The following is a 12257-nucleotide window of genomic DNA, read 5'->3' on the forward strand; positions in this document are numbered from 1 at the left end:
CATGAATTTGTCCAGTCCTGGAACTGGAAACGAAGGACCGATCAGGGACTCCATCAGGGATGTCGCTGCAAATTGCACTGCCTTTTCGCAGCGAAATCCCAAGGAAACAGAGCCTATGAAGAATTGGAGAGCTATTTTACCTTGCTTACAGGGAAGCCGGATATACCACAAAGGGCAGTGCTGGAGGGACCCTGAGCCTCTGCCCTCTTAACTTACCCAGAGCCATCTATGCATATAAATTTAGCAGATGCAAATGGAATGCAGAATGGAGCCGCTGATTGGCAATATAGGAGTGTGGGAAGCTGATCACGAAGTTTTGCAAAGTGGGAGGAAAGGAGATTGTCAGGTCTGCTCTGATTGCAACGACATGCACACACATACCTTGTTGGCCAAGGACAGGCAGGGGTGGGGATCGCGCTCAGGCCGTTCCAGTTTGACAATGGAGACAAATCCTGGGACCGTGTGCTCATCCTCGCTGGTGTTGCACAGAGACAGGGGGTGGAACTGCAGAGAGAGAAAGGAAGGGGGAATCACCATGGAGATGCGGCAGAGAAAACTGCATCGCAGTATTAGGTGAAGCCACGAGGTATGCAGCAACACTTCAAATGCAACTAAGTATACAGTGTAACAGGCTTGACCTAGAGCTTTGTCAAAATGTCTACCATAGCTTCGTTTATATACCAGCGCCTTCTTGGGATTACAGTACTGGAATCCAACTCCCAGAAGCTCCAGCAGCTAGCTGAAGGATATGGGGTGATGAGAGTTGTAGTACAACAACATCTGGAGGGCACCAGTTAGACTTCTTTTATTTGTTTCATAAAATATATACTTCACTTGATTGGAAAAAAGCCCTCACTGTGGTTTACAAAAAAGATAAAACAATAAAATTATCAATGGGAATAATTAATAACAAATAAAGATTTGCAAAAAGTTAAAATAATTATAGACTAAAAGCAGATTAAAACTTGCGTCGACTTTCTAAACATCTGGGTAGGCTTGCCCTAACAAAAGTGGTTTTTAGCAGGCACCAAAAGGAGTACAATGAAGGCACCTGCCTGATATCAAGAAGCAGGGAGTTCCAAAGTATAAGTGCTGCCACACTAAAAGATGGATTTCTTACAAAGACAGAACGGGTAATATGTGGCACCTGCAGCAGTGCCAGTTCCGCAGATTGAAGTGGTTGACTTGGTAAGACGATCTCACAGGCAAAATGGTCCCATGTTGTTATGCACTTTACATACCAAGAGTAAAACCTTGAACTTGACCCACTAGCAAATAGGCACCCAGGGCAGATCTCTGAGCGGAGGAGCTATGTGCTGATAGGATCTCGGTCTCTTCAGCAATTGCGCTGCAGCATTCTGCACTAACTGCAGCTTCCAGATTGTGCAAGGAAGGCCTCACATAGAGTGGATTGCACTAATCCAATCTCTTGTGGCTTCCAGCAACTGGTATTCAGGAGCATTGATGCCATTAGAGCTATTAATAGCCTCCATTAATTTGTCCAGTCCTCTTTTAAAGCCATCCAAGTGTGTGGCCATCACTGCCATCTGCAGGAGAGAGTTCCACTGCTCCATCGTTCCACTATGTGCTGGAAGCAATGACTGAGGACTCAAGGTCGCTCCAAAGATTAGTTACTTTAGCCCTGGAATGCCTAGCTAGCTGGTCACAGCAGGTCCTTGGAGGCTCCAGAGGTCCCTCCCTCACAGTGGGAGTCAGTAAACCTCAAGACCGTCCAAAATAACTCTGCTGGCCAGCTACAAGAGGATGCAGTGCAAGCCACAAAATGAGCCATTTTCACAGCCTGCACTGTCACATGGCAGGCACGGTTTATGTGTGCTAATCAGTGTTTGGTCAGCTTTGGAGCACAACTTGAGCCACTTGCTTCATCGCCCAGAGCTCTCCATAATACCAAATTTGCCGCTTGGGCTTTCACCACGCTGCAGAGGGTGCTGAGGGGCAATTGTGTTGACTGCCTGTTTCACCTCTTCATTCCATAGCGAAACCAGGACTCGATCCTCAGCTTTCTCCCAGGAACAGCTCGGTTTGATATGATAAGATAGCCATCTTCAAATATTAAAATGGCTGTCCCACAGAAGATGGAGGCAGGCTGTTTCACGCTGCTCCAGAGGGGAGGGCCTGAACCAATGGGTTCAAATGACAAGAAGGGAGATTCTGACTGTTTATCAGGAAGATCTTTCTGACGGTAGGAGCCGTTCGACAGTGGAATGGGCTACCTAAGAAGGTGGTGGATACTCTTGTATTGAAGATTTTGAAGCAGTTGCATGGCTATCTGCCAGGGATTATTTAGTAGCAATTTCTGCCTTGAGGGCATCCCCTGGGGTCCCTACAATTCTATGATTCTATGGTTTCCATCCGCCTCTGAGGGCAGGGCATCCAAACCACTCTTATAGGGGGAAACTGCTGCTGCAAATCCAAACACCATCTGGTAACAGTTGGTCATCATCAAAAGCCTGAGGGAGAAAAAGAGTGAACTCACTTCCAGTTTAACTGATCCTAGTAATGGATGAAGGGCGGAACACAAATATTTTTTAATAAATGAGCAAAATAATCCAGTTTACGGGAATTTTCTTGACAGAGCCCACATAGAGAATTCTTACTGCAGATGAGGTAACTGTTTGCAAGTCACCCACCCACCCAGACGACAAGGACGACTTCATCTCATGGTTATGGTTTTGACTAAGCACCTCAGGTTAGAATCATAGAATTGTAGAATTAGCACCAAGGGTCATCTAGTCCAACCCCCTTGCAATGCAGGAATTGCAACTAAAGCACCCCTGACAGATGGCCATCCAACCTCTGCTTAGAAACCTCCAAGGAAGGAGAGTCCACAATCTCCCGAGGGAGACCATTCCACTGTCGAACAGCTCTGACTGTCAAAAAATTCTTCCTGGTGTTTAGTTGGAATCTCCTTTCTTGCAACTCGAAGCCATTGGTTGTGCAAGTTTATCCCAAGTGCTCATAATGGACACTTTGGAATTTCTTGTCCCATTCTTCCTTGGACAGAGATGGCTTTGACTAAGCACCTCAGGGCTTGCAAGTTCATCCCAAAGTGCACTTACTAATTTATTTCACAAATTTTAAGACTGATTGTAAAACAACAACCCTGAAAGTAATTTACTTGCCCTGTGGAAGGAGAGCTGGGTCCAGAATCCAAGTTGTCCGAAAGACCCAGGGCTGCTGAGATGTTGTACCATTGCACCAAAACTGCCCCCCTGATCTCTAGGGCATGGGCTACTTGGGGTGGGAGATTTGCTCCTATGATCATTACAACTCTACTCGTTTTTGGGGTGAGGGGTTGGAAATGCAAAATGTTCAGTATGTACATAGGTTGCCGAGCCCCTTCAAGGTGGAACGGATACAGGTATCCAGTAATGTAGTAATATAGGGCAGAAACTTTTCCGAAATGGAACCTCTTCCCAGCCCTTTATTTTTTTCCACGGAAAATTTTCCATTTCACAAGTTCTTTAGCAACCATTTGCAAAATGCCAGCTGCAAATTCAATCTGAGGCAAGTGTGGCCACGTTCAAAGGTTCTCCCTTTGTTTACTAAACGCAAGTAAAATAAACGCGCTAATTTAGATTGCTGGCTAGAGCAGGGGAAATCCCCCCCCCAATACAAATTCCCTGAATTTGCTTAGGGGGGTGGATCCAGAAAACCAACACCACAGCCAGTCTATCAATCAATCAATCAATCAATCAATCAATCAATGCAATCCATCGATCAGTCAATTCTGTCTTCACTAGGGTATCCGGAGTCCGGAAAGGAAACAAAACCAAGAAGAAATAGGTGGGGAGAAAGGGTGCTCCATCGGTCACCTCCCCCCAAGCCCCAAATATTTGCAGAAGATGCCAGTCTCATCAGACCTCCTCTCCCGCACCTGTCACCTGGGGGAAGTCAGTCCATCTTGCTGCCTCAGTGGGAGAGATGGGAAACAAGAGACCCACTCCATCAACTATGCTGGAGACACAGCTCCCATCAGGCACCTCCTGGCCCCCAAACTATGCCAGCTAGACATTATAGCAGCTATTTAGAAATCAGTGCCCAGGTTTTGATTTTTCCTCTTCCCTCCTTGTCCCTCTTCCCTCGTGTGCCATGTGTTTATTTATTTTTTAGATTGTAAGCCTGCAGAGTAGGGACTCTTGTTTTTACTGTACGTCAGTTGCTCTCGAAGACTTTTAGGAGCAGGGTATAAATGCTCTCAATGAATGAATGAATGAATGCAGGAGGCAGGAGCCATCTGCCTCACATCTGCTTTCCTGGGCCGCCTTGTCTGTTAGACCAAAGGTGAGCTCGCACCTGCTTCCAGGACCTTGGCAAAGGATCAAGGGATATCTCTCTTCCACTGGAAGCCTGATAGCACCGCTCTCCTCTCCCGCCTCGCTCAGTGGTTGGTTAAGGGGAAACTGGCACAAGCTTTTATAGAGGAGCTCTTCCGAGTGGACAGCTTATCTTCACTCCCAGCGGGGATGCAATCTGCGACATGAAGGGGCTGGACCCAGGCTGCGTAAACACCAAGGCAGGAGGAGGCGGCTATGGATGGCTCCACAATCAGAGGCAGCAACGCTTCTGAATTGCAGTAGCTGGAAACCGCAGAAGGGGAGAGGGCTCTGATGTTCGGATCCTGCTTGCAGGTTTCCCATAGGCATCTGGCAGGCCCAGGGGTGCCAACTATAGGGGGTGGAAGGGGCTTCAGCCCCCTCAATATTTGTGGGCAAGGGGGGTTGAGCTCCCCCCCCCCAATATTGAGGGGGCCATCATGCCCCGCCAATGCCAAGAGAGCGCTCATGCGCTGGGCAAGGGTGGCATGGAGGGTGAAGATCACGCTCCACGTTTCCTACCCCCTGCTGTTGCCGGGAGATTGCTGGTGCAGCGGGTGGGGGCAGAACCAGTCACGTGATGCCGTGCCCCCTCAATGTGGGGGGTAAGTTGGCACCCCTTGGTGGGAGAGGCAGCTATAACAGCAAGATGCTGGGGTAGATGGGCCATTGGCCTGAACCAGCAGGACTCCTTCGTATCCATTTATTTATTTATTTACTTACTGCATTTATATGCAATAAGCCTCTGATGAGATTAAGGTGGTGAACAATGTCCTCGTCCTCATGTTTAGCCTCACAACAACCCTGTGAAGCAGGCTGACTGGCCTCCAAGGTCACCCAGTGAGCTTTGTGGCTGAGGGAGGGATTTGAACCCTGGTCTCTCCCTGGTCTGGTCCAACCACTGTGCCACGCTGGCTCTCGTTTCTAAATGTGCTCATAAAAAAATTGCTCCCTCTCCTGTTCCATTTCTGCATTTTAACAAATAAAATCTGCACAGAAATCTATATTGAAATACCGTATTTTTTGCTCTATAAGACTCACTTTTTCTCTCCTAAAAAGTAAAGGGAAATGTGTGTGTGTCTTATGGAGCGAATACAGGCTACGCAGCTATCCCAGAAGCCAGAACAGCAAGAGGGATTGCTGCTTTCACTGCGCAGTGATCCCTCTTGCTGTTCTGGCTTCTGAGATTCAGATTTTTTTTTCTTGTTTTCCTCCTCCAAAAGCTAGGTGCGTCTTGTGGTCTGGTGCGTCTTATAGAGCGAAAAATACGGTATGTGTTTCAACCCATATTTATGTATTTTATCTCAGTATATGCCTTCCTAAATGTATTTCACCCTAACATACACACTTTAAATGTGTTTTAAAAGGGCATTTTCACACATGGGCTGAATAGGAATTATCCCATTTGAATAATGCAATGCAGATTCTTAATGTATATTCTACTTTTGTTTTAATGACACATTTTTTACTGCTAGCCGCCCTGGGCTCTCATGAGAGGAAGGGCTGACTGAGTAAAAGGAATTATAATAGTTTATTTTTCCTCTCCCTTCGGCTTATGTGAGGCCAGAGTGGTTAATAGTAAAAGTGCAGCATTATTACTACTAATAATAATCATAATGCCAAATTTGCAGAAGTGTGAAAAGGTAATTACAAGATACACTCATGAGAACCCAGAGCAGCTAACAGTAAAAATGCATTGTTATTACTATTATTATTACAACATTTGCAGGCGTGTGAAAAGGAAATGACATCCCGATTTTCACATTAGTCCAAATCTGATCAGATTGCATCAGAATTCACAGAGACTGAGTTTTTCGAGGTTCACCCTTCCAGATACAGAATGCACTTCGGAGCTGAGAGTGCCCATTTTCACGGAGGGGAAACTGAGGTTGAGAGGGCATGCTTGAGGCTGGACAACGGGTCGGGGGAACTATGTCAAAATCAAAATCCAGTGGTACTATGAGGGGACAAATTCCATCTGATATTTTCAGCGGCCACTTTGGCACTGAAGCCCACAGGATTGGGCCGGGGAGGTCAATCAGTAACATGTCAGTAAGTGAAAAGAATCAGGACATCAAAATGCTAAAGATGGAGGAAGGATGGCTAAAGGAGGCTGTAACCATAGGTTATTAGGCAGGGTCTGAGGCAAGCTGTTGGGCAGGTTATTAGGCAGAGTCTGAGCCATGTTATTGGGCAGGGTCTGAGGCAGGGGTCCTCACTCTGCCTCCCATGGGCACAAGGACATCATTGAGGTATTTCCCTGATGCTTGCAAGGCCTCTGAGCCCCCACCGTCACTTCCACACACTTCCTCCTTGGTGATGAAATGGTGAAGGTGGTTCCCATTTTCTTCCTTCAAGAAAATGATTATTCAAATTTGTATCCCTCCTTTCCTCCAGAAGGAGCCTAGGTTGGCAAACACACAAAAGATAAAGCGATGGCGACATATCGCAACAATCCCAGGACAGATGCGGACTGGGAAAGATCTCTCATTAAAAAGGCTTGTTAGATAAGGGCTGAAGGAGGAAATTAGAAAAGTGACGCTCTTTCTTAATCCCTCTTCCAGCTCTATAGGGTTTCCGGGGCTCCGGTCCTTTCGCAAATGGTGGAGAGCACCGTAAGCCCATGCAACGAGTCCCACTGGGGCAAGGGGTTTCCCCAATCAGCTCAAGGGCGTGGTCAGGAGAATCCCCAGAACTGTGTACAGTACTTGGGGATGGGCTGAGGGGAAGTCCTTCCACCTGGCCAGCAGAAATGTTTGCAATGCTTGAACCTGTGGAATGAGCTTAGTACGAATTTTTAGGATATTTCATTGGGGGGATTAATCAGGAAAGTAACCAAGTTCCAGGATGATTACGGTAGCAATAACTACAACAATAATAGCATACAATGGATGGAATTAACAAGAATAATGAGTTCCAGGTTTGAACATAGTCACTGAAAATAGGTGCTGGAGCTAAGTCTCAGCAGCCATTTAAGGCATGCAGTTCAAACCCTGGCAGCATCTTTTTAAAAAAAAATTATTGTGTTTATATCCCACCTTCTCTTTTTTTTTATAAGATATTTATTAAAATTTTCAAAGTATTACAAAGTAAAAATAAAAAACTAATAAGAAAATAAAAATAAAAATGGTTAAAAACAACTCATTCTTTCCATTACTTATTTTTCATTAGCTTATTTCCCGGACCTCCTCACGCCTCCCTTTTTTGTATTCCAGTTCAGTTTGTTGGTTCAGCAAATCCTTACCCTCTTTGTTTATCCTAATCATTGATCTTAAAATATTGCAACGTTAAATTTTTGCCTATTAATAATCCATTTTTCATATTCCCTTATAGTATTACAGCTGAAAACCACTTAATTTCTATCCAACATCATTCTAACATTCATTAATTTTACAATATTTCTGTAGATAGTCTTTAAATTTCTTCCAATCTTCTTCCACCGACTCTTCTCCCTGGTCTCGGATTCTGCCAGTCATTTCCGCCAGTTCCATGTAGTCCATCACCTTCATCTGCCATTCTTCCAGGGTGGGTATATATCGCACCTTCTCCTCCAAGGAGCTCAAAGGGGCATATGTGGTTCTGTCACTCCACAACAAACTTGTCAGGAAGTGAGCTTCATGGCCGAGTGGGGATTTGAACCCTGGTCTCTCCTGGGCCTTAGTCCAAGACTCTAACCACAAAAACCACACTGGCTCACTTCAGGTAGTGTAGGGATGGGAGAGAACCCTGCCTCTCAAATCCTGGAGAGCTGCTGCCAGCTGGTGCTGGCAACACTGAGCCACATGGACCCTGAGGGCCTGATTCAGCACCAGGGGCCCTGCCTGCTTCCTCTAGGCCCGCCACCGGGTTCAGAACTCGCCCTCGGCTCGGCGCAGCTTTGAAGGTGAGCCGTTTGGAGTTGGAGCTCCTTTGTCTGGCTGGGCCTACCTGGGAGCTGCCCGCCACCCCTGCTAGCAGGTCCCACAGCCATTGCGGCAGGGAGGCAGGAGCAACAAAAAAGGAAAAGGGGGGAGGGAGCCATGAGCCTGCCTGGCTGAGCGGGAGAGATGAAAAGCCGCCTGGCTCATGTAATAACTGATGGCCTCTGCAGTGCCGTTTTGAACTGTTTACAGACCGAGTTAACGATTACAAGCTCTGTGTGCTTTGGCCGCCTGCCCGAATTCTTACCCGGCCGTCAGATATTATTAAAGAGCCTTTCGATGCTTGCCTGGAGCCCGTCCAACACACCTCAGAGAGAAGCCGCCTGGGCTCGGGGAGGAGCCAGTGGCTGGCACTCTGTCTTTTTCTTGCTCTCTTTCCAGAGGCCCAGGGAGAAGTCCCAGCCTGGGATGGGCATCTGGCGGGATTTGGCAGAGACTGGGGCGCCTAGGCAGGAGGTGGAAAGGAGCGCCCAGTTGCCACTGGGGACCTCGTCAAATCATGGAGTTGAGAGGGACCCCCCCAAAGGTCCTCTAGCCCAACCCCCTGCAATGCAGGGATCACAGCTACAGGATCCCTGGCAGATTAACCTCTGCTTAAAGGCAGAGTCCGCCATTTTCCAAGGGAGCCTGTCCCACTGTTAAACCTCTCTTGCCATCAGAAAGTTCTTCCTGTTGTTTAGTTGGAATCACCGGAAGAGTGGTAACCAAGTACAGTGGTACCTCAAGTTACATACACTTCAGGTTACATATGCTTCAGGTTACAGACTCCGCTAACGCAGAAATAGTACCTCGGGTTAAGAACTTTGCTTCAGGATGAGAACAGAAATCGTGCTCTGGCGGTGCAGCAGCAGCAGGAGGCCCCATTAGCTAAAGTGGTACCTCAGGTTAAGAACAGACCTCCAGAACGAATTAAGTTCTTAACCCACTGTTAAAACTGTGGAACTCACTTCCACAGGAGACAAGGATGGCCACCGACCTAGATGGGTCAGAGGCAGTGATGCTTCTGAATACCAGTTGCTGGAAACCACATGGAGGAGAGTTGCTGTTGCTCTCGGGTCCTACTTGTGGGTTTCCCAGTGAGGCATCTGATTGGCCACGGGGAGAACAGGATTGCTGGACTGGATGGGCCCCTTTTGGGGCGGATCCAGCTGGGCTTGAGAAAGATCAGCATCAAACGGGTGTATCCTTATAACAAAGGACAGGATAAACCTGAATTTGGGATAAGCCCATGTAAACATGGATTAAAAACCCAACACTGGAAACCTAGTTGAGCGCCCAGTAAATGGAACTGTCTTGCAGGGGGCTGGACTAGATGATGCTTGGGGTTCCTTTCAGCTCAACAATTCTATACTTCTATGGGACTGAAGCAACTTCCCTCCAAGGAATAGTCACTACAAGTGGAGTTTTGTTTTTTAGTTTAGATAAAAGGCAAGTAAGGGAGGCATACAAAATGGGTCAGTGTAAATTATCAAATTAGGGAGATTTCCCCACCCCCTAAAAATTCTAGAACTCAATGGAGGAGGGGTTCCAAAAGAACAGGGCCTTTTCAGTTGTGGCTCCCCACTTGCGGAATGCTCTGCCCAGGGAGGTTCACTGGGCACCATTGCTCCATATCTTTAGGCCCCAGGTGAAAACATTCCTTTTTCATCAGGCCTTTGGGCTTTAAACTATCCATGATGTTTTTACATGGGTTTGAATTTTGTTTTTTAATGTGTGTTTGTGTGTGTCGTTTAGACTGGGTTTTTTTTATTTTTAATGCTGGTTTTAATATATGCATGTGTTATTTTGCATGTGTTGAGTTGCGGTAGCAAGAAAAGCGACCGATAAAATTAATAAATAACAGCAAAACTTAAGAACACAAGAACTTAAGAAGTCAAAGAGCTCAGTTGGTTAGAGCGTGGTTCTGATAACGCCAAGGTTGCAGGTTCGATCCCTGTATGGGACAACTGTATAATCCTGCATTGCAGGGGGTTGGACTAGATGATTCTCAGGGTCCCTTCCAACTCTATGATTCTATGAAGGGCCTTCTGGATCAGGCCCATGGTCCATCTAGTCCAGCATGCTGTTCCCACAGTGGCCAACCACTCAAGCAATATATACATTTTACGAAATAAGTAAACTAGAAATCAGGATTCGAACGCAAGAGCACTCTCCCCTCCTATTTCCAGCAACTGGTATTCAGTGGCATGACTTCCACCAACCGTGGAGGCAGAGCAGAGCCAGTCACCAAAGACAGCCTTATCCATGAATCTGCCCAAACCTTTTTTAAAGCCATCCAAGTTGGTGGCCATCACTGCCTCCTGTGGGAGGGAGTTCCACAATTTAACTCTGTGCTGCGTGAAAAAGTCCTTTTTTTAATTTGATCTGAAACTTCCAACATTCAGCTTCATTGTGTATGCACAAGTTCTAGTGTTGTGAGAGAGGGAGAAAAAGCTTTCCTCTAGCTCCTGTCTGCATGCCACATAATTTTATACATTTCTACTGTGTGGCCTCTTCCTCGCCTTTTCTCCAAACTAAAAAGTCTGAAGAAGGAGGAGGAGGAGGAGGAGGAGGAGGAGGAGGAGGAGGAGGAGGAGGAGGAGGACAGACAAAAGAAAAGTGCTTCTCTGCACAGCACATAGTTGAAACCATGGTATCCTTTGCTCCCACACGAAGGCCACCAGCTTGGACGGCTTTAAAAGCCAATTAGACAATTTCATGGCAGATAATAAAGCAAATCCATGGCTAGCTTCTAGCAGCAATGCCCGTGTCCTGGGCTTCTAAATCGTGTCAGTTGCTGGGAATCGCAAGCAGGGAGAGCGCTGCTGCACTCGGGTCCTGCTTGTGGGTTTCCCAACAGGGCACCTGATTGGTCGCTGGACTACATGCCCCCCCCCACCTTTGCCCTGATCCAGCTGCACGGGACTCTTCTGATGGTCCTCTGGCACTGCACAGGGCTTCTCCAAGCAACCTGAGACTAGACAAATGCATGGAGGAGGAGAGCTTTATCATAAGATTATCATGCTCCAGCAGAACCTCCATGTGAGGGGCAGTCTAGCTCTGAATATCACATGCAGCAAGGGAAGGTGGCGGCCTTCACCCCCCCCCCCACTTGTGAGCTCTGCTTGTGGCTCTTCTTGGGTTGCCTCTTGAGACACCCCTTTGACAAAGCTCCTACAGCGATTCACCACAAATTTTAAGCCTGGACAACAGCAGCTAGCGGAGAGGCTGGCTGAGACAGGGCGATGACCCTTTGGGTCCTGTCCAATTCTGCAGCTCTATGATTCCAGGCAGGGAAGGGTCTCTTAAAGGAGTCCGGGGGCAGGTGCGCTGATGTGCTCTCTCACACACACTGGAAACCCTGCTAGCTCACTCTTGGCAGGCTTCTCCCTCTCTCTCTCTCTCTCTCTCTCCTTTCGCTGTGGGCCATTCGCTCGCTGCTCTTCGCCTTCCAGCTTGTACAGACAGGCCTGCCCTGCTCCAGAGAGGGAGGAATCTGATTCTCACCCCCAGGCGCTCACTAAGTAACTTGCCCGCACTTCAAAGGAGCTCTTTATTTTGCCTGGGTGATCACACCCTGCAAAAATTTCCCACCGACAAAAGAAATGGTTTTATAGGCAAAGGAAGGGATTGGAATGTCTCTCTCTCTCTCCCCAGCCCTGATGAAGGAAGGGCCCAGCACACACCCAGGGGGAGCCTGGGGTGGGGGGCAGAGATGTTGCACTCGCTCTCCAGGGATCAAAAAAACCACAAGGGAGATTGGATGGTGGCCCACAGAGGCCAGCTGCATCAGTGGCCAACCAGAGGGCTCTCCAGGGCATGAAGGCACCCGCCTTGCCTTGTGTGATATATTTGGAGCTAGACTGCTCCTGAACATGGAAGTTCTACGCAACCTAATTACCTGGCGATGGACCTCTCCTCTTCCTCCTCCTCCTTGATGCATTTGTCTAATCCCCGTTTCAAAGCTGTCTAAGCCAGTAGCCGTCATCACCGCCACACCCTGCCAATCACACCCTGTTGC

At 47.6% G+C, this 12257-nt stretch overlaps 1 protein-coding gene across 3 annotated transcripts in view; it reads right to left on the minus strand.

Moving 5' to 3' along the window:
* RNF43 (ring finger protein 43) overlaps window positions 1-12257 on the minus strand; it is a 49862-nt gene that overhangs the window by 18653 nt on the left and 18952 nt on the right. For all 3 annotated transcript variants that reach the window (XR_014002579.1, XM_081172955.1, XM_081172956.1), the window contains exon 2: window positions 382-504. Coding sequence is in view for 2 of the 3 variants with exons in the window: in XM_081172955.1 (XP_081029081.1) it covers window positions 382-504 (123 nt within the window). In the remaining variant the exon portion in view is untranslated. The remainder of the gene's footprint in view (window positions 1-381; window positions 505-12257) is intronic.

The sequence above is a fragment of the Podarcis bocagei genome, assembly GCF_964188305.1.
Source record: "Podarcis bocagei genome assembly, chromosome: 15".
In the NCBI taxonomy this organism is placed as follows: domain Eukaryota; kingdom Metazoa; phylum Chordata; class Lepidosauria; order Squamata; family Lacertidae; genus Podarcis; species Podarcis bocagei.